General features: G+C 54.0%; 1 protein-coding gene across 6 annotated transcripts in view; it reads left to right on the top strand.

The window, feature by feature from the left end:
• OTOF (otoferlin) overlaps positions 1-18454 on the top strand; it is a 122172-nt gene that overhangs the window by 73885 nt on the left and 29833 nt on the right. For all 6 annotated transcript variants that reach the window (XM_085574226.1, XM_085574227.1, XM_085574230.1 and 3 more), the window contains 11 exons: positions 217-337; positions 1710-1810; positions 3031-3121; positions 4493-4609; positions 7690-7842; positions 9380-9569; positions 11733-11857; positions 12356-12490; positions 13296-13457; positions 14410-14529; positions 16790-16951. In XM_085574226.1, the coding sequence (XP_085430352.1) occupies positions 217-337; positions 1710-1810; positions 3031-3121; positions 4493-4609; positions 7690-7842; positions 9380-9569; positions 11733-11857; positions 12356-12490; positions 13296-13457; positions 14410-14529; positions 16790-16951 (1477 nt within the window). The remainder of the gene's footprint in view (positions 1-216; positions 338-1709; positions 1811-3030; positions 3122-4492; positions 4610-7689; positions 7843-9379; positions 9570-11732; positions 11858-12355; positions 12491-13295; positions 13458-14409; positions 14530-16789; positions 16952-18454) is intronic.

Here is an 18454-nt window from a genome sequence, read left to right as displayed (position 1 = left end):
AACGTCAGAGCAGAGTTATTCCATGGACAGAGATTTTGGGGTGGTTTTGAGGCCACCTCCCTCCCTCTCCTGATCTGCCGTGTCCCCCTCACCCCCACGGCGTTGCCTCCCAGGAGAGTGGTGGGATTGGAGCTGCTCCAGGCTGGGGTTGTCACCCTCACGGAGCGTCTGGGGTTGTCACCCTCACGGAGCGTCTGTCTCCTGCTCCTCTCGCAGGAATTACTTCCACCTGCCCTACCTGGAGAAGAAGCCCTGCATCTACATCCGGAGCTGGTGGCAGGACCAGCGGCGCCGGCTCTACAACGCCAACATCATGGACAAGATCGCGGACAAGCTGGTCAGGGAGCGCCTGGGGTGGGCAGGGATGGACAGGGAGGGGTGGAGGGACAGCCCAGGTGATCCCAGGTGATCCCCAGATGATCCCAGGTGATTCCCAACTCATCCCAGGTAATCCCAAGTGATCCCAGTCGTGCCCAGCCCAGGTGATCCCGGGTTATGTCCAGCCCAGGTGATTCCCAGGTGATGCCAAGCCCAGATGGTCTCCAGGTGATCCCAGGTGATTCCCAGCCCAGCCCAGATGATCCCAGGTGATTCCCAGCCCAGGTGATCCCAGGTGATCCCAGGTGATTCCCAGTACAGTCCAGATGATCTCCAGGTGATCCCAGGTGATTCCCAGCCCAGATGATCCCAGGTGATTCCCAGGTGATTCCCAGGTGATTCCCAGGTGATCCCAGGTGATTCCCAGGTGATTCCCAGACCAGACCAGGTGATCTCCAGGTGATTCCCAGGTGATTCCCAGCCCAGGCCAGATGATCTCCAGGGTGATTCCCAGGTGATCCCAGGTGATCCCAGGTGATGCCCAGTCCAGATTATCTCCAGTTGATCCCAGGTGATTCCCAGGTGATCCCAGGTGATCCCAGGTGATTCCCAGCCAGCCCAGGTGATCCCAGGTGATCCCAGGTGATCCCAGGTGATTTCCAGCCAGCCCAGGTGATCCCAGGTGATTCCCAGCCCAGCCCAGGTGATCCCAGGTGATGCCCAGCCCAGATGACTTCCAGTTGATCCCAGGTGATTCCCAGGTGATTCCCAACTCATCCCAGGTGATCCCAGGTGATTCCCAGCCCAGTCCAGGTGAACAGAGGTGATTTTCATATGATCCCAGGTGATCCCAAGTGATACCAGGTTATGCTCAGCCCAGGTGATTCTCAGGTGATCCCAGGTGATTCCCAGCCAGCCCAGGTGATCCCAGATGATCCCAGGTGATCCTAGGTGATCCCAGGTTGTTCCCAGCCAGCCCAGGTGATCCCAGGTGATCCCAGGTGATCCCAGATGATCCCAGGTGATTCCCAGCTAGCCCAGGTGATCCCAGATGATCCCAGGTGATTCCCAGCCAGCCTAGATGATCCCAGGTGATTCCCAGGTGATCTCAGGTGATCCCAGGTGATTCCCAGCCAGCCCAGGTGATCCCAGATGATCCCAGGTGATCCCAGGTGATCCCAGGTGTTCCCAGGTGATCCCAGGTGCTCCCCAGGTGATCCCAGGTGATCCCAGATGATCCCAGGTGACTCCCAGCCAGCCCAGGTGATCCCAGGTGATTCCCAGATGACCCCAGGTGATTCCCAGGTGATCCCAGGTGACCCCAGGTGATCCCAGGTGACCCCACCCGGTTCCCAGCCCCACCCCTCACGCTGTCCCCCCCGGTGCCGCAGGAGGAGGGCCTCAACGACGTGCAGGAGATGATCAAGACGGAGAAGCCGCACCCGGAGCGGCGGCTCCGAGGGGTCCTGGAGGAGCTGAGCAGCGGCTGCCTGTGAGTGCCGCGTGGCAAGGGTGGCACCGCGCAGGTCCCTGCTCCCAGCGGGAATGCCACCGCCCCGTGCCCGCCCTCGGGGCGATGGGACAACGTTCCCTGACACCGGCACCGTGCCGAATCTTTTAGCTCGGAGCGTGGCACTTCCGTCTTGAGCCCCAAACACCCCAAAGCAGGGGTGGGAACCTCGGTGCTGAGACCTCCACAGGCTGGTGGCCTGAAGGTGGCTGTGCTCAGGTGGGGTTGGGCTCCTTCTCCAGGAACTGACAGAGCCAGAGGTCACAGCCTCAAGCTGTGGAATTCCAAGGGGAATTCAGGCTGGATATCAGGGAAAAGTTCTTCCCAGGAAGGTGATAAAGTTCTGGGATGGCAGCCCAGGGAGGTGGTGGAGTCCCCATCCCTGGGTGTGTTTAACAAAGCCTGGGTGTGGCACTGGGTGCCAGGGTGGAGTTGTTTGGGCCAGGTTGGACTCGATGGTCTTGGAGGTCTCTTCCAGCCTGGTGATTCTGGGAATTTTGGGAATTCCCAGTGATTGGGGAGGTGGGGGAGTCCCCATCCCTGGGTGTGTTTAACAAAGCCTGGATGTGGCTCTCAATGCCACGGTTTGGTTGAGGTGTTGGGGCTCAGTTGGACTCAATGGTCTTGGAGGTCTCTTCTATCCTGGTCATTCTGTGAATTCTGGGAATTTGGGGAATTCCCAGGGACTGGGGAGGTGGTGGAGTCACCATCCCTGGGTGTGTTTAACAAAGTCTGGATGTGGCACTGGGTGCCAGGGTTGGGTTTTTGGGGCTGGGTTGGACTCGATGGGCTTGGAGGTCTCTTCTAACCTGGGAATTCTGTGAATTCTGGGAATTTTGGGAATCCCCAGAGACCAAGGAGGTGTTGGAGTCCCCATCCCTGGGTGTGTTTAACAAAGCCTGGATGTGGCACTGGGTGCCAGGGTTGGGTTGAGGTGTTGGGGCCGGGTTGGACTTGATGGTCGTGGAAGTCTCTTCCAACCTGGTCATTCTGTGAATTCTGGGAATTCTGTGTGGCACCTGGTGGCCCTGATGACACTGATGTCCCTTCCTGGTTCCAAGTCCTGGTGCGAACCAGCCTCTTGCCCAGAGTTTTGTTGGGTTTTGGCAGGAATTTGAGCATTTTCCAGGGATGTGGCCGGGCTGGCAGGGTGGGAAGAGAACCCTGGGAAAGGTTCCCATGGGAATCTCCTTTTCCCTCAGGCGCTTCCTGACCTTGGCTGACAAGGACCAGCACCACTCGTCCCGCACGAGGCTGGACCGGGAGAGGCTCAAATCCTGCATGAGGGAGCTGGTGAGTGGGATCTGGTCCCTGGAGGGGCTCCAGGAGAGCCCAGAGGGACTGGGGGCAAGGATGGAGGGACAGGAGCCAGGGAATGGCTCCCAGTGCCAGAGGGCAGGGCTGGCTGGGAGATTGGGAATTGGGAATTGTTCCCTGGCAGGAGCCAGGGAATGGCTCCCAGTGCCAGAGGGCAGGGCTGGCTGGGAGATTGGGAATTGGGAATTGTTCCCTGGCAGGAGCCAGGGAATGGCTCCCAGTGCCAGAGGGCAGGGCTGTCTGGGAGATTGGGAATTAGGAATTGTTCCCTGGCAGGGTGGACAGGCCCTGGCAAAGGTTGTTCAGGGAAGCTTTGGGTAGAGCGGAGGATTCCTGAGCAGGGGATGGAATTTCATCCATGGATATGTTGGTCTCCAGTCCCTGCGGGTCAAGGATTTGGGGTTTAATTCTGGCCCCAAAGGTCACTCGGGTCTCAGGCAAGTCCCAGGTGTCACCTGGACCTCTGCTGGACCTCTCCATCAGAATCTAGAAAGAAATTTGGGAGCGCAGAGGAGCTGGAAAGGGAATTTTGGGAACTTCAGAGCCGAGCTGCTCCAGGAACTGAGGTTTGGGGTGATTTTGGGACTTTCAGAGCAGAGCTGCTCCAAGGACAGATGTTTGGGGTGATTTTGGGACTTTCAGAGCAGAGCTGCTCCAGGAACTGAGGTTTGAGGTGATTTTGGGATTTTCAGAGCAGAGTTGCTCCAGGGACAGAGGTTTGGGGTGATTTTGGGATTTTCAGAGCAGAGTTGCTCCAGGGACAGATGTTTGGGGTGATTTTGGGACTTTCAGAGCAGAGCTGCCCCAGGGACAGAGGTTTGGGGTGATTTTGGGACTTTCAGAGCAGAGTTGCTCCAGGGACAGAGGTTTGGGGTGATTTTGGGAACTTCAGAGCAGAGATGCTCCAAGGTCAGAGGTTTGGGGTGATTTTGGGGATCCTATGGGGCAGAGCTGCCCCAGGGACAGAGTTTTGGGGATGGTGGCCCTGCTCCGTGCCAGGACTGTGCAGGAGAGATGGACGAGGAGCTCATGGCTTCTCACACAGCCAAAGTCACCAACTTCCATGGCCAGCTGCATCCTCGAGAGGCAGGAATTGTGAAATTCCAGATGTTCTCCTGGGGAGCTCCAAGGGCCAGGTGCTGGGTGACAGCAGGACAGGCACCTTCCTTAAGCCACCCCAAAATTCTGCAAGCTCAGGTGACACCTTTGTGGTGTCACCTCCTCCCGGGCTGTCTCTGCCCTCTCTTCGTTGCCAAGGTGAACAAAAGGTGTCCGTGCTGATGTGGTGGGATTGAGGCGCCTTTCCTCGGTCCGAGCTGTGTCCTGATGACCCGGCTGTCCCCGCAGGAGAACATGGCCCAGCAGGCCACGGCCCTGCGCTCCCAGGTGAAGAGGAACACCATGAAGGACAAGCTGAAGCTGGTGCAGAACTTCCTGCAGAAGCTTCGGTTCCTGGCGGATGAGGTGAGTCCCTCACAGGCAGAGGTGGCTCTGGCTGGGGCAGCTCGTGGAGACAGAAACCTGGGATGGATCCAGGGATGGATGGATGATGGATGGATGGATGGATGGATGACGGATGGATGGATGGATGATGGATGGATGGATGATGGATGGATGGAGGATGGATGATGGATGATGGATGGATGGATGGATGATGGATGGGTGGATGATGGATGGATGATGGATGGATAGATGGATGGATGGATAGATGGATCCATGGATCCATGAATCCATGGATGGATGGATGATGGATGGATGGATGGATGGATGGATGGATGGATGGATGGATGATGGATGGATGATGGATGGATGGATGGATGATGGATGGATGGATGGATGGATAGATGGATGGGTGGTTGATGGGTGGCTGATGGATGGATGATGGATGGATGGATGGATGGATGGATGATGGATGAATGGATGGATGGATGGATGATGGATGGATGGATGGATAGATGGATGGATGGATGGATGGATGATGGATGGGTGGATGATGGATGGATGATGGATGGATGATGGATGGATGGATAGATGGATCCATGGATCCATGAATCCATGGATGGATGGATGGATGGATGGATGGGTGGATGATGGATGGATGATGGATGGATAGATGGATGGATGGATGGATGGATGATGGATGGATGGATAGATGGATCCATGGATCCATGAATCCATGGATGGATGGATGATGGATGGATGGATGATGGATGGATGATGGATGGATGATGGATGGATGGATGATGGATGATGGATGGATGATGGATGGATGGATGATGGATGGATGGATGATGGATGGATGACAAGGAGGATGACATGGATGCATGATGGATGGATCCATGTGTGGATGGATGGATGGATCCATGGATGGATGGATGGATGGATAGAGACCTCCAAGGCCAGGAGAGGTCCCTCTGCAAGGAGCCATTCCAAGTCCATGAGCTGCCCCATGATCCCTGTCCATTCCTGGGTGGAAATCAGCCGATATAAAGGAAATTTAGGGTTTCCCAGGCAGGGACAGAGCTGGGTCCTCCTGCAGCAGAGCTGGAGATATTTCAGCCAATCCCAGCCTGGAGGGACCCTGTGAATCCCTAGGAAAATCAGGAATTGGAAGGTGACACACCAAATTCCAGACTGGTTTGGGTGGGAAGGGATTTGAAATCCCATCCAGTTCCAACCCCAGCACTTCCCACTGTCCCAGGCTGCTCCAAACCCCAATGTCCAACCTGTCCTTGGGCACTGCCAGGAATCCAGGGGCAGCCACAGCTGCTCTGGGAATTCCATCCCAGCCAGGGAACAATTCCCAATTCCCAATCTCCCATCCAGCCCTGCCCTCTGGCACTGGGAGCCATTCCCTGGGTCCTGCCAGGGAACAATTCCCAATTCCCAATCTCCCACCCAGCCCTGCCCTCTGGCACTGGGAGCCATTCCCTGGCTCCTGTCCCTCCATCCTTGTCCCCAGTCCCTCTGCAGCAATCCTGGAGCCCCTTTGGTCTCCAGACCCTTTCCATGACATTTTTCCCATTTAGGACTGGCTCAGAGCGGGTTCTTGTCCCAGCCCCATCCTTGGTTACAGCCAGGCCCTCCTTGGCCCTGACCCAACCCAGATCTGAGGAGTGATGGGCCTGTCCATTCTGGGAACCTCTTCCCTAGGAAGGGATGAGGAACGGCCGCTGCTCTCCCCTCCCCAGGGCTGCTGAGGGAGGAGAGAAATGCCCAAATTTATATCTTTCTAAATTTATAACCAACATAAATTATATTAATAAATTATCAGAATAAATCACAGAATTTATCAGAATTATCAGAATAAATCACACTCCATTATCTTCACACAAGAAAAAAACAATTTTTTATTAACAAAACTAATTTTTACACAGTTTTACAGATCTCGTCTGTGACTCCAATTGGCTACTCGCTTTCCTGCCAATTAGTTTATTGGCTAGTAAAAGGCATTTTACTTGTTTTACTTGTTTACTAACAATTCTTAAATAATTTACATATTTTCTTCGCTGATTCTCCTGGGATAGATTTAGTGTTTATGCAGGTGCCAGTTGTTTTTCACCCAGGAGTTGATCGTTATGTTAACGAACTCTTCACACCAGGATTGTTTTCACATGGGAACTTGGAAGTGCTAGCGTGACAAGGCCAGCCACGGATCTAACAGAGCAGGCCTGATTTTATGAGGCTTTTCTTTTATAATTTTTTCACCTCACTGCAACAATAAATCCTGGTTTTCTTCCTCATGGGCTTTGCTCCGAGCAGCTTTTTTGAAGTGGGAATCTCCAAATGTTTCCTTTGGGAACCCAGGGCACCCCTCTGGCTGTCTCAGACCCTGGCAGGGGGCTCGGGGAGCTTGGCACGAAGTCAAAAATACCTGTAGCTTCCATTTTAGCCTATGGAAAACTGTCAATTTTGTGTGAGGAATTACAAGCCACAAGGGTTTGAGTGGTGTGGGAGTTAACACAGTGTGAAAAAGTGGAAATTTAGGGTTTTAAAATAAGGGGTTACAGGGGACAAGATGGAGGGGTTTGGGCATGTCCTGCCCTTCTTCTCCTTCTTCTTGCCCTCCGTGTCTTGGTGTGATGGTGACACTTTTCTGTTGGTTTAAGGTAGGAGAATATCCAACATAAATGGTAGATATTGGCACGTTATTGTAAACATAGTACGGGTAATTTTTGGTATAAAATGGTGACACCACCCCAAGGTGGTGGGTGGGAGTCTGTGTCAGCCTGACGTGCTGGACAGAGCGCGGCTCCTTGGGGAAACATGTTAGAGATAAGAGAAAATAAACGACCTTGAGAAGCCGACCCTGCGCATTCCGACTTCTTCTTTGGCCACGCGGGCTGGGAGAAAAAGACTTTTTACAATCTCGGGGTCCTCTCGACCTCCAGACCCCCGAGAGATTCCAGTGTCCGCAGTGTGGCCACAGGCACACCCACCTTCCGTGGAATCTGTTGGATTTGCCTGCAGCAGGTCTCCAGCCCCAGCAGTGCCTCAGGGGTCGGAGCTGGGGCACTGAGCGGGCTCTCCTGTGGCATTCCCAGCCCCAGCACACGATTCCCGACGTTTTCATCTGGATGATGAGCAACAACAAGCGCGTCGCCTACGCCCGCATCCCTTCCAAGGACATCCTCTACTCCATCGTGGACGAGGAGATGGGCAAGGACTGCGCCAAAGTGAAGACGGTTTTCCTCAAGGTGAGGGTCCCTCTGTCCTAGGGGAGCTGCAGCCACGGGGAGGGAAGTGGAGGGAATTTGGGAGATGAGGATGGGAGGTTTGCATCCATTCTTTATGGGATTGGAATGTCGGAGAGATGTGATCCATACTCTGCAGATAGGGCTGGAAATCTGCTCCTAGGGAGGGTGAAGCACTGACCTGAAGTCTGGTAAGTGGGAAATGTCTGGGAAGAGGGAGATGTTTGATCCAGCTGGAAATCCAGAGAATTTCTGGCTTAGTGCCATGGTTTGAAAAGACAGATGTCTGCTGAGGAAGGCAGGAACCTCCCCTGAAATGGAAAATGGAGACCCCCTCCCTCCGAATTATTATAATTTTGAAATTAAACAGCTCTCGGGCAAAGATATGGGAACAGGAATAACAGTTCTTTATTAGGAAAATTAAAAATGCAAATGCAATAGTACAAACAGACAAAACCAACCCTGGCAGGGTCCAAGCAGCCCTGTCCCCTGTGGGTCAGGGAGTGGCTCAGCCCCATCCCAGGGGGGCTCAGCCCTCCTGCAGTGCCAGCTGTGCTTCTGCTGGAGCAGGATCTGCACAAGGGGGGAGTTTTCCTTGGAGCTCCAGGGCTGGGGGAGATGGGCCTGGGCTCCTCTGGGAATGCAGGGGGAAGGAAGCTGCTCCTCTGGGAATGCAGGGGGAAGGAAGCTGCTCCTCTGGGAATGCAGGGGGAAGGAAGCTGCTCCTCTGGGAATGCAGGGGGAAGGAAGCTGCTCCTCTGGGAATGCAGGGGGATAAAGCTGCTCCTCTGGGAATGCAGGGGGAAGAAAGCTGTTCCTCTGGGAGTGCAGGGGGAAGGAAGCTGCTCCTCTGGGAATGCAGGGGGAAGAAAGCTGCTCCTCTGAGAATGCAGGGGGAAGGAAGCTGCTCCTCTGGGAATGCAGGGGGAAGGAAGCTGCTCCTCTGGGAATGCAGGGGGGAGAAAGCTGCTCCTCTGGGAATGCAGGGGGAAGGAAGCTGCTCCTCTGGGAATGCAGTGGGCAAAGGCTGTTATGGTATCCCAAAATCCCAGATTGTATCCAGGTAGGAATGCTTGGCTGCTCTCCCTGGGCAGAGCATCTCCCCATGGATGATGGAATTTTCTCAGCCATGCAGGGACATTCAGTGGCCCATGAATAGAAGACAATTAATAACCAATGACCCATGAACAGAAGATAATTAATAATCAATGACCCGTGAACAGAAGATATCTCCTGGAGGGAGGATGGGTTGTGGACGACATAAAGACAATGAGCAGCAGATAAATTCCCCAGCTCTGACAGATGGAAATAGAACACACACCCCCAAATCACATCTTGCATTTCCAACCTAAGACACTTAGGGAAAGGCAACCACAGTGGGAAGAGGACAACGCATGAGCCAGAGCAGTGTTGTGATCCCAAAGGATCCCTGGGCTTAAGGAACAGCAGCACAATGCCCCAGAGAGGTTGGGTGTTCCGAGGGGGTCTGTCTGTCCACATTCCCGATATCCATGTGAATTCTTCCATTCCCTCTGCTCAGCTCCCCGGGAAGAGGGGCTTCGGCCCTGCTGGCTGGACAGTCCAGGCCAAGATGGAGATCTACCTGTGGCTGGGCCTCAATAAGCAGCGCAAGGACTTCCTGAGCGGCCTCCCCTGTGGGTTCGAGGAGAAGAAGATCCCCCGAGGCCAAAACCTGCCCTCCTTCCCACCCATCAGCCTCCTGTACACCAGTAAGGAGCTCCAGTGGGATGGGGCGTGGAGAGGGCGGGAGGGAGCCTGGCTGGACACTCCCTGCTCCAAGGGCTCCCAGGAGCTAAGGGGGACATCGTTCCGGTTGTCCCAGGAGAGACAGGGGTGGGAATTGTGTCCCCTCACCCCAATCCTGCTCACAGTTGTCACTGTACGCGCAACAAGCAGGATGCCAAGGAAATTCCATATCCGCTCGGGATTCGCGCTTTGAGTCGAGATCCTTCAGCCACGAGCCAAAAGAGGTTCCTGGGTGGGCTCTGTCCTGGTTTAGGGCAAATTTGGGTGAGATCCTCCAAAGGGGTTTTCTCTAGAAAGCAGATCCAAGCGGCCCCTCCCGCGGCCAGTTCAGGGAAAATATTTCCTTGGGGAAAAGTGGAAAAAACCTTTATTTAACAAAATAAAGCAAAGGCAAAACATTCACCAGCACACAAAAAAATTAATGCTTCAGGGGATCCTCAGGCCTGGCCCACTGGGCCACAAGTGTGAGCTGCTGCCGCTGTTCTGGGTGTTCAGTGCAGAGCAGGTTTGAGCAGGTTCAAAGAAAAGGAAAAAAATGCATTCCAGGGAACTTTTTTGCCTCAGCGAGTTAAAAACTAACTGAAAGCCAAGGACAGCTCTGTCCTGCTGTCTGTCCATCCAGTGTGGGAAACCAGGACAGGGGGAATATCTCCCTGTCTGCCCTGGGGTGCTCTGACTCCCAGGAAAACTCTGACTTGGACCCTCATTCATGGAGAAAACTTCCAAAGGTTCCAAAGTAAACTAGGGACCGCAAAAGTGTGAAATAGATTGTAGAGGGTAGTTTAGTATGTCACATGGGTGAGAAATGTAGGGTTTAGGATTTTTAGTATGTTACAGATGGTGTTGTCTCGAGTTCCCTTCTTCTCTCTTCTTCTTCCTCTTTCTTCTTGGGTTTAGGTGGTATCTTGTGATTGGGCTGAAAAATTTTCATTGAGGGTCTTTAGAGGTCAGTTATTGGGTTAGAAAGGGAAATAATCTAGGTGTTACTTCTTAATTGGGTAGTTTAGTTTTTGATTAGACTGAAAAGACCTTGCAGCACGAGGTTTTTGGCCATTTTTGTGCTGTTTTCACACACGCAAGGTCTGGGCGCAGACGGTGTGCTGAAGTTTTGATAAGATACCAAATAAAACAAGAACCTGAAGACCAAAAAAGTCCTGTGAATCTGCTTTTCCTGACAAAGAACGGCTTCAGGAGGGTTTTCCTCTGTCAGGGGAGTCCTCAGGGAGTTGCCCAGCGTGGGGCCTGTGAACAGTCCGGGAGGCGGGATGTGGAGGAATGAGCACAGTTTCTGAAAACAAACTGCACACTTCTTCTCCCCTACTTCACTCTCAGAACCAGCCTTAAAGGTGTTAAAATTATTTCTGGGCTAAACAGATGAATGGGGATACGAGCATCATAAAATCACCCCAGGACTGGCTCTCAGAAACTATCCCAAGCCATCCCATCCCACTCCCTGTTTTATCTATTTGAGATAGGTTTTAAAATCTCTCAGAGATACGAGCATCATAAAATCACCCCAGGACTGGCTCTCAGAAACTATCCCAAGCCATCCCATCCCACTCCCTGTTTTATCTATTTGAGCTAGGTTTTAAAAGCTCTCAGAGATACGAGCATCATAAAATCACCCCAGGACTGGCTCTCAGAAACTATCCCAAGCCATCCCATCCCATCCCATTCCCTGTTTTATCTATTTGAGATAGGTTTTAAAATCTCTTAGAGATAAGCATTATACCCTTGATAGCTCAGCTACCTCAGGTGGCATAAAATGGCAGGATGGCTCTTGCGACAGTGTTAGAAACACAAAAAGTTTTAATAAAAGGCGAAAAAAGAAAAGCTCTTTACCGAGAAAAACCCAGCCAGGGCAAGAGGTCCTTGCTCCTGCTAAAACACTTCACAAAAGTGATTTAGTCCTTTTGTTCTCTTATTTTTTAGTGAATTGCTTAGGTGTGACGTTTTGGCTCTTGTCTAATTAGCTATCTTTGAGTTGGAGGCGAAGCCACCAAGGTCCTATGGAGGTGTCTTTTGACCAAACTGAGGAAACTTCTGGTCTTTTGTCCTTTTTGGAGAGACAAAGGGTAACTTGTGTCGGCAAGGGGCACATTCCTACGCCTGCCTGTCTCTTCCAGAGAAGCAGGTGTTCCAGCTGCGAGCCCACATGTACCAAGCCAGGAGCTTGTTCGCAGCCGACAGCAGCGGGCTCTCGGATCCCTTCGCACGGGTCTTCTTCATCTCCCAGAGCCAGTGCACCGAGGTAAGCGCTCCTGGGGCGCCTGGCTCCACAGGTCCCCGTGGCCCAGATCCTATCCAGGAGGATTGGGCTGCTCCTGGGCTCCTCTGGTGGGACAGCAGCTCTGGAACTGGGAATTGACTGTTCCCAGATTTTTTCCCCGTTCCCAATTTGTGTCCCACATCCCGGTGGCTGCGATTCCCCGCGTTTCTCCGCGATTCCTTGCGATTCCCTGCTGGTTTAGGCAGAACTGGGCCAGGTTAAAATGGTTTTTCAGTCTTCCCTTCGCAGTCCGAGGGTTGCCAAGCTTTAGGAAGCCTGGACACTGGGAATAATCCAGCTCTGCTCATCTGCTATTGGATTCTTTCCCTCAGAAGAATCCTTGGGAGATTCCAAATAAGAATCCTTGGGAGATTCCAAATACCTCCCTGATCCAAAAACCGCGCAGCAGCCCCACCTGCCACCCTTTCCCAGGACCCTGGTCCATTCCTGGAGCAGCAGGAATCTTTCCCATCTCCCCAGGTTCTCAACGAGACCCTTTGCCCGACCTGGGACCAGCTCCTGGTGTTCGACAACGTGGAGCTGTATGGGGAAGCTCACGAGATGCGCGATGACCCCCCCATCATCGTCATCGAGATCTACGACCAGGACACCGTGGTGAGAAAATCCCACGGAATTGTTCGTGGTTTGGATGCCGGCATCTCTCCGCATTTGGAGGCAGAGGATTTGGGGAGCTTTTTGCCCCGATCCTTGGAAGATGGTCCCTCCACATCTCCCACGGAGCCTCTGCTGCTCATAAATCTCAGACATGACTCGGTGCATCTTATTTTTGGAGAGGGGAGAAAGAGGCTGTAGCCGATGAGCTTTTCCATTTGGGAAAACTGCTCATCCCTGGCCTCCTTGCTGTCCCAGCCTTCAGCTGTCCCAAAGCTCCTTCATGGAGTCATGACTGAAACTTTCCCTTGAGCTTTGTCATCCCCAAGGCCAGAGCGCCGATCCCATTCCTGTTCCGACCACGATGGGGAGAACCATGGGGCTAAATTTGGAATTCCCGTGTTGGATCCCCAAAGCCAAGTGCTCCTGGGGAGAACAATGGGGCTAAATTTGGAGTTCTCATGTTGGATGCCCAACCCCAAGTTCTCCTGGGGAGAACCATGGGGCTAATCTTGGAATTCCTGTGTTGGATCCCCAAACCTAAGTGCTCCTGGAGAGAACCATGGAGCTAAATTTGGAATTCTCATGTTGGATGCCCAACCCCAAATTCTCCTGGGGAAAATCACTGGGTTAAGTCCTGGAATTCCCTTGTTGGATCCCCAAAGCCAAGTGCTCCTGGGAAGAACCATGGAGTTAAATTTGGAATTCTCACGTCAGATCTCCAACCCCAAGTTCTCCTGGGGAGAACCATGGGGCTAATCCTGGAATTCCTGTGTTGGATTTCCAATCCCAAGTGCTTTTTTCATAGGGAAAAGCCGACTTCATGGGCCGGACATTCGCCAAGCCGGTGGTGAAGATGTCGGACGAGCAGTACTGCCCGCCGCGCTTCCCACCCCAGCTGGAATATTATCAGATCTACCGCGGCAATGCCACAGCCGGGGACCTGCTGGCCGCCTTCGAGCTGCTCCAGGTGCCGGCTGGACAAAGGGATGGGAAGAATGGATGCAGGGTTGGAAGCGAGAGGGGATTAATTTGTGGAGAATTGGGTAGCTGGGAATAACCGGGAATAACTGCCCCTTCACCCAGTCGTTAGTCTGCTGAGCCCTTGTAGTTTCCCTTGGATGGATCGACCACTTGTTGTTCACCAAAGACACCTGGAAGTGTCCAAGACCAGGTGGGATGGGGCTTGGAGCAGCCTGGAAAGGTGGAAGGTGTCCCTGCCCATGGCAAGGGGTTGGAATTCAATGGTCTTTGAAGCCTCTCCCGGCCCAAACCATTCCATGATTCCTAGCCTGGGGCAATACCAGAGTTAAATTCTTCCACTTTCGCAGCTCGTGTTCCATCCACTGAAATGCTTTTCCCATCTCCTTTCTCTGCCAGGACAGGTGCTCATCCAAACCCTTTTTCTCCCAATTTTCCTTGGACTGGGGGGATGGCTCACATGGGATATTTGATCTTTCCTGACCCCTGGGCTGGAAACGAGACCTTAAACCTGCTCCTGGGCTGAGCTCTGGGACCACATCTCCATTTCCTCACGCACAGCCCAGCAGATGCAATTCCAGGATGGAACAGCCCTGGGATGGGCTGAGAAGTTGGGATTGCTCTGGGGACTGTTCTGTGTGGAAGGACAGCAATTCCCAGCACCTTCTGCTCCTGTGTTTTCCTTTTCCCAAAGCACCTGCCCGGGGCTCTCAGCCCTCTGAGACACCCCAGCTCCAACAGCTGGGACCAGTTCCAGCTGAGATACAGCCCAGCTCCTTCTGGAATTTGTCCCTGCCCATGGCAGGGGTTGGAATGAGCTGATCTTTGAAGCCCCTTCCGACCCAAACCAATCCACGAATCCACAATTCTGTGAGAAGGACCAAAAACTGCTTCCCAGCAGCTCAGAGGAGCAGATCCAATCTGTGATCCACCTCTTCCAGATCGGCCCTGGGGGTAAATCAGACCTGCCCCCCATCGACGGCCCCACGGACATGGACCGAGGTCCCATCCTGCCGGTGCCGCTGGGAATTCGGCCGGTGCTGAGCAGATACAGAGTGGAGGTAACCAATGTCCGTGTGGAGCATTGCCTGGGGCAAGAGAGCATCTACAAGGGTGTTGGAAGGGCAGGAGGGAACTGGGAGACAAGGATCTGTCCGTGGTGGCCCGACTGGGAACCAGGTTGAAGCATCCCTAAAAAAAACCAGGGAATTGGATCATTCCTTCCTGTCAAACCTGGGCAGGAGAGTGAGTGAGCAGCACCTGGGCTGAGATGCAGCTCAGGGAACATTAGAGATGGGCACAGAGCTGGATTATCTGTTCCCAGAGCAATCCCATAGCTCAGGTGTTCTCCATCCCATCAACCTCAGCCAACGAGGATGGGATGCCTCTCATGTATCCATGGATATCTAAAGGAGGATTTTGTATCCAAAATAATGTGGGAAGATCCCAGGGCAGTGCCCATCGCCTGAGCTGGCACTGCTGGGGCACCTCCAGTGCTGGGGCAGCTCTGGGCCCCTCCTGCCAGGAGAGACCTGGAGGGGCTGGAGCGTGTCCAGGGAAGGGAACGGAGCCCCAGGAGGGGCTGGGGGAGCTGGGAAGGGGCTGGAGAATTCCTGAGGAGCTGGGAAGGGGCTGGAGAGTGAGGGAGCTGGGAAGGGAATGGAGAGTTCCTGAGGGAGCTGGGAAGGGGCTGGAGAGTTCCTGAGGGAGCTGGGAAGGGAATGGAGAGTTCCTGAGGGAGCTGGGAAGGGGCTGGAGAGTTCCTGAGGAGCTGGGAAGGGAATGGAGAGTTCCTGAGGAGCTGGGAAGGGGCTGGAGAGTTCCTGAGGAGCTGGGAAGGGGCTGGAGAGTTCCTGAGGGAGCTGGGAAGGGGCTGGAGAGTTCCTGAGGAGCTGGGAAGGGAATGGAGAGTTCCTGAGGGAGCTGGGAAGGGGCTGGAGAGTTCCTGAGGGAGCTGGGAAGGGGCTGGAGAGTTCCTGAGGAGCTGGGAAGGGAATGGAGAGTTCCTGAGGGAGCTGGGAAGGGGCTGGAGAGTTCCTGAGGGAGCTGGGAAGGGGCTGGAGAGTTCCTGAGGAGCTGGGAAGGGAATGGAGAGTTCCTGAGGAGCTGGGAAGGGAATGGAGAGTTCCTGAGGAGCTGGGAAGAGGCTGGAGAGTTCCTGAGGGAGCTGGGAAGGGGCTGGAGAGTTCCTGAGGAGCTGGGAAGGGGCTGGAGAGTTCCTGAGGGAGCTGGGAAGGGAATGGAGAGTTCCTGAGGAGCGGGGAAGGGGCTGGAGAGTTCCTGAGGAGCTGGGAAGGGAATGGAGAGTTCCTGAGGGAGCTGGGAAGGGAATGGAGAGTTCCTGGGGGAGCTGGGAAGGGAATGGAGAGTTCCTGAGGAGCTGGGAAGGGAATGGAGAGTTCCTGAGGAGCTGGGAAGGGGCTGGAGAGTTCCTGAGGGAGCTGGGAAGGGAATGGAGAGTTCCTGAGGAGCTGGGAAGGGGCTGGAGAGTTCCTGAGGAGCTGGGAAGGGGCTGGAGAGTTCCTGAGGAGCTGGGAAGGGGCTCAGCCTGGAGCAAAGGAGGCTCAGGGGGACCTTGTGGCTCTCACAGCTCCTGCCAGGAGGGGACAGCCAGGGGGGGTCGGGCTCTGGACGTGGCACTCAGTGCTCTGGGCTGGGGACAAGGTGGGGACTGGTCACAGGGTGGACTCGATGATCCTGGTGGGCTTTTCCAAATGATTCCATGGTTCTGCGATGAGTCCCTTGGAGGTCCTGGTGGACCAGGCAATGCCCACGAGGATGTTCAGAGCACATCCCAGCCCTGGCTGAAGGTGTCTCTGCTCGGGTGAGGTGCCACTGACCAGGTCTCCACAGGGATTTTGGCTCCTGGTTTTCCACACATTTGCATCACAATAAATGAGTTGTGCTCCTCACAATTTTAATACAGCTGTGGGGAATGAGGAGGTGGGGGAAATCTCCATTTTGGGGAATTCTGGAGGGTGGCAGTCTGTTATCCCAGGCAGGGACAGGGAAGTTTCCCTAGTGACACTCATCCCATTGGGACAAAGCGATGGCAGTGCTGGATCCAGAGCCACCTCAGAAGGACAGAGCTGCTCTGTGGATTCCCAGGCCAGGGAAAGGCCAGGAAGGGAGAAAGGCAGGAAAATGCCATGGGCAGCAGGCAGGAGATGCACCCTGGGCTGCAGGGTGTCAGGAGGAGATACCTCAGGGACCCACCACTGCCCTGTGATGACATTGGCAGTGGGATCCTTCTCCGTGGAGGACCAGCTCCCAGGGATCGTCCCTCTCACATTCACACCCCTCCTCTTCCTCCTGCCCTAGATCTTGTTCTGGGGGCTCAGGGACCTGAAGAGAGTGAACCTGGCCCAGGTGGACCGGCCCCGTGTGGACATCGAGTGTGCCGGGAAGGGTGTCCAGTCTGCCCTGATCCAGAACTACAAGAAAAACCCCAACTTCAGCACTTTGGTCAAGTGGTTCGAGGTGGTGAGTGTGGCCCAACCCCTCTGATCCCTCAGCTGGAACTTGGAATTTCTGGAACCCACCACGGCTCTGAGCCCTTTACTCCAGTTTTCCCAAAACAATGGAGCACATGGACAGCACTCCTTCACCTGAGGGTTCCCAAGCCACATTTTGCTGGAGCAGCTCTGGAATTCTTCCTCCCAGCATGATCCCAGTTCTAGTCCCTACTGCCCTTCCCAGTATGATCCCATTCCTAATCCCTACCCCCCCAGTGTGATCCCATTCCCAATCCCCGCTGCCATTCCCAGCATGATTCCATTCCTAATCCCCATTGCCCTTCCCAGTGTGATTCCATTCTTAATCCCCACTGCCATTCCCATCATGATCCCATTCCTAATCCCTACTTCCCAGCATGATCCCATTCCCAATCCCCACTGCCTTTCCCAGTATGATCCCATTCCCAATCCCTACTGTTTTTCCCAGTGTGATTCCATTCTTAATCCTCACTGGCCTTCCCAGTGTGATCCCATTCCTAATCCCAACTGCCCTTCCCAGCACGATCCCATTCCCAATCCCCACTGCCCTTCCCAGTATGATCCCATTCCCAATCCCTACTGTTTTTCCCAGCATGATCCCATTCCTAATCCCCACTGCCCTTCCAGGCATGATCCCATTCCCAATCCCCACTGCCCTTCCAGGCATGATCCCATTCCTAATCCCCACTGCCATTCCCAGCATGATCCCATTCCCAATCCCCACTGCCATTCCCAGTATGATCCCATTCCTAATCCCTACTCCCCAGTATGATCCCATTCCCAATCCCCACTGCCCTTCCCAGTATGATCCCATTCCCAATCCCCACTGCCCTTCCCGGTATGATCCCATTCCCAATCCCCACTGCCATTCCCACTATAATCCCATTCCTAATCCCTACTGCTCTTCCCAACATAATCCCATTCCCAATCCCCACTGCCATTCCCATCATGATCCCATTCCTAATCCCCACTGCTCTTCCCAACATAATCCCATTCCCAATCCCTACTCCCCAGTATGATCCCATTCCCAATCCCCACTGCCATTCCCAGCATAATCCCATTCCCAATCCCCACTGCCCTTCCCAGCACGATCCCATTCCCAATCCCCACTGCCCTTCCCAACATAATCCCATTCCCAATCCCCACTGCCCTTCCCAGCATGATCCCATTCCCAATCCCTACTCCCCAGCACAATCCCATTCCCAATCCCCACTGCCATTCCCACCATAATCCATTCCCAATCCCCACTGCTCTTCCCACCCTAATTCCATTCCCAATCCCCACCGCACTCCCAGCCACCACACCAGACGCTCCCAGCCCTCAGCGACCATCCTGCCTCTGGATCGGTCCGTGTCTCACAAACGGGGTGGGACCCTGCCTGGATGCAGATTTAGGATTTATTATCTGTATCAGACAAGCAAAAAGAGAAAATAACAACATCCATGCAAATCCAGATCAGAGACAAGGTGGCAGCTCATGCAAAGACTTTTCC

This window comes from Lonchura striata, chromosome 3, assembly GCF_050655825.1.
Source record: "Lonchura striata isolate lonStrDom1 chromosome 3, ASM5065582v1, whole genome shotgun sequence".
NCBI classification, from domain to species: Eukaryota; Metazoa; Chordata; class Aves; order Passeriformes; family Estrildidae; genus Lonchura; species Lonchura striata.
This window is presented reverse-complemented; position numbering and strand designations above follow the sequence as displayed.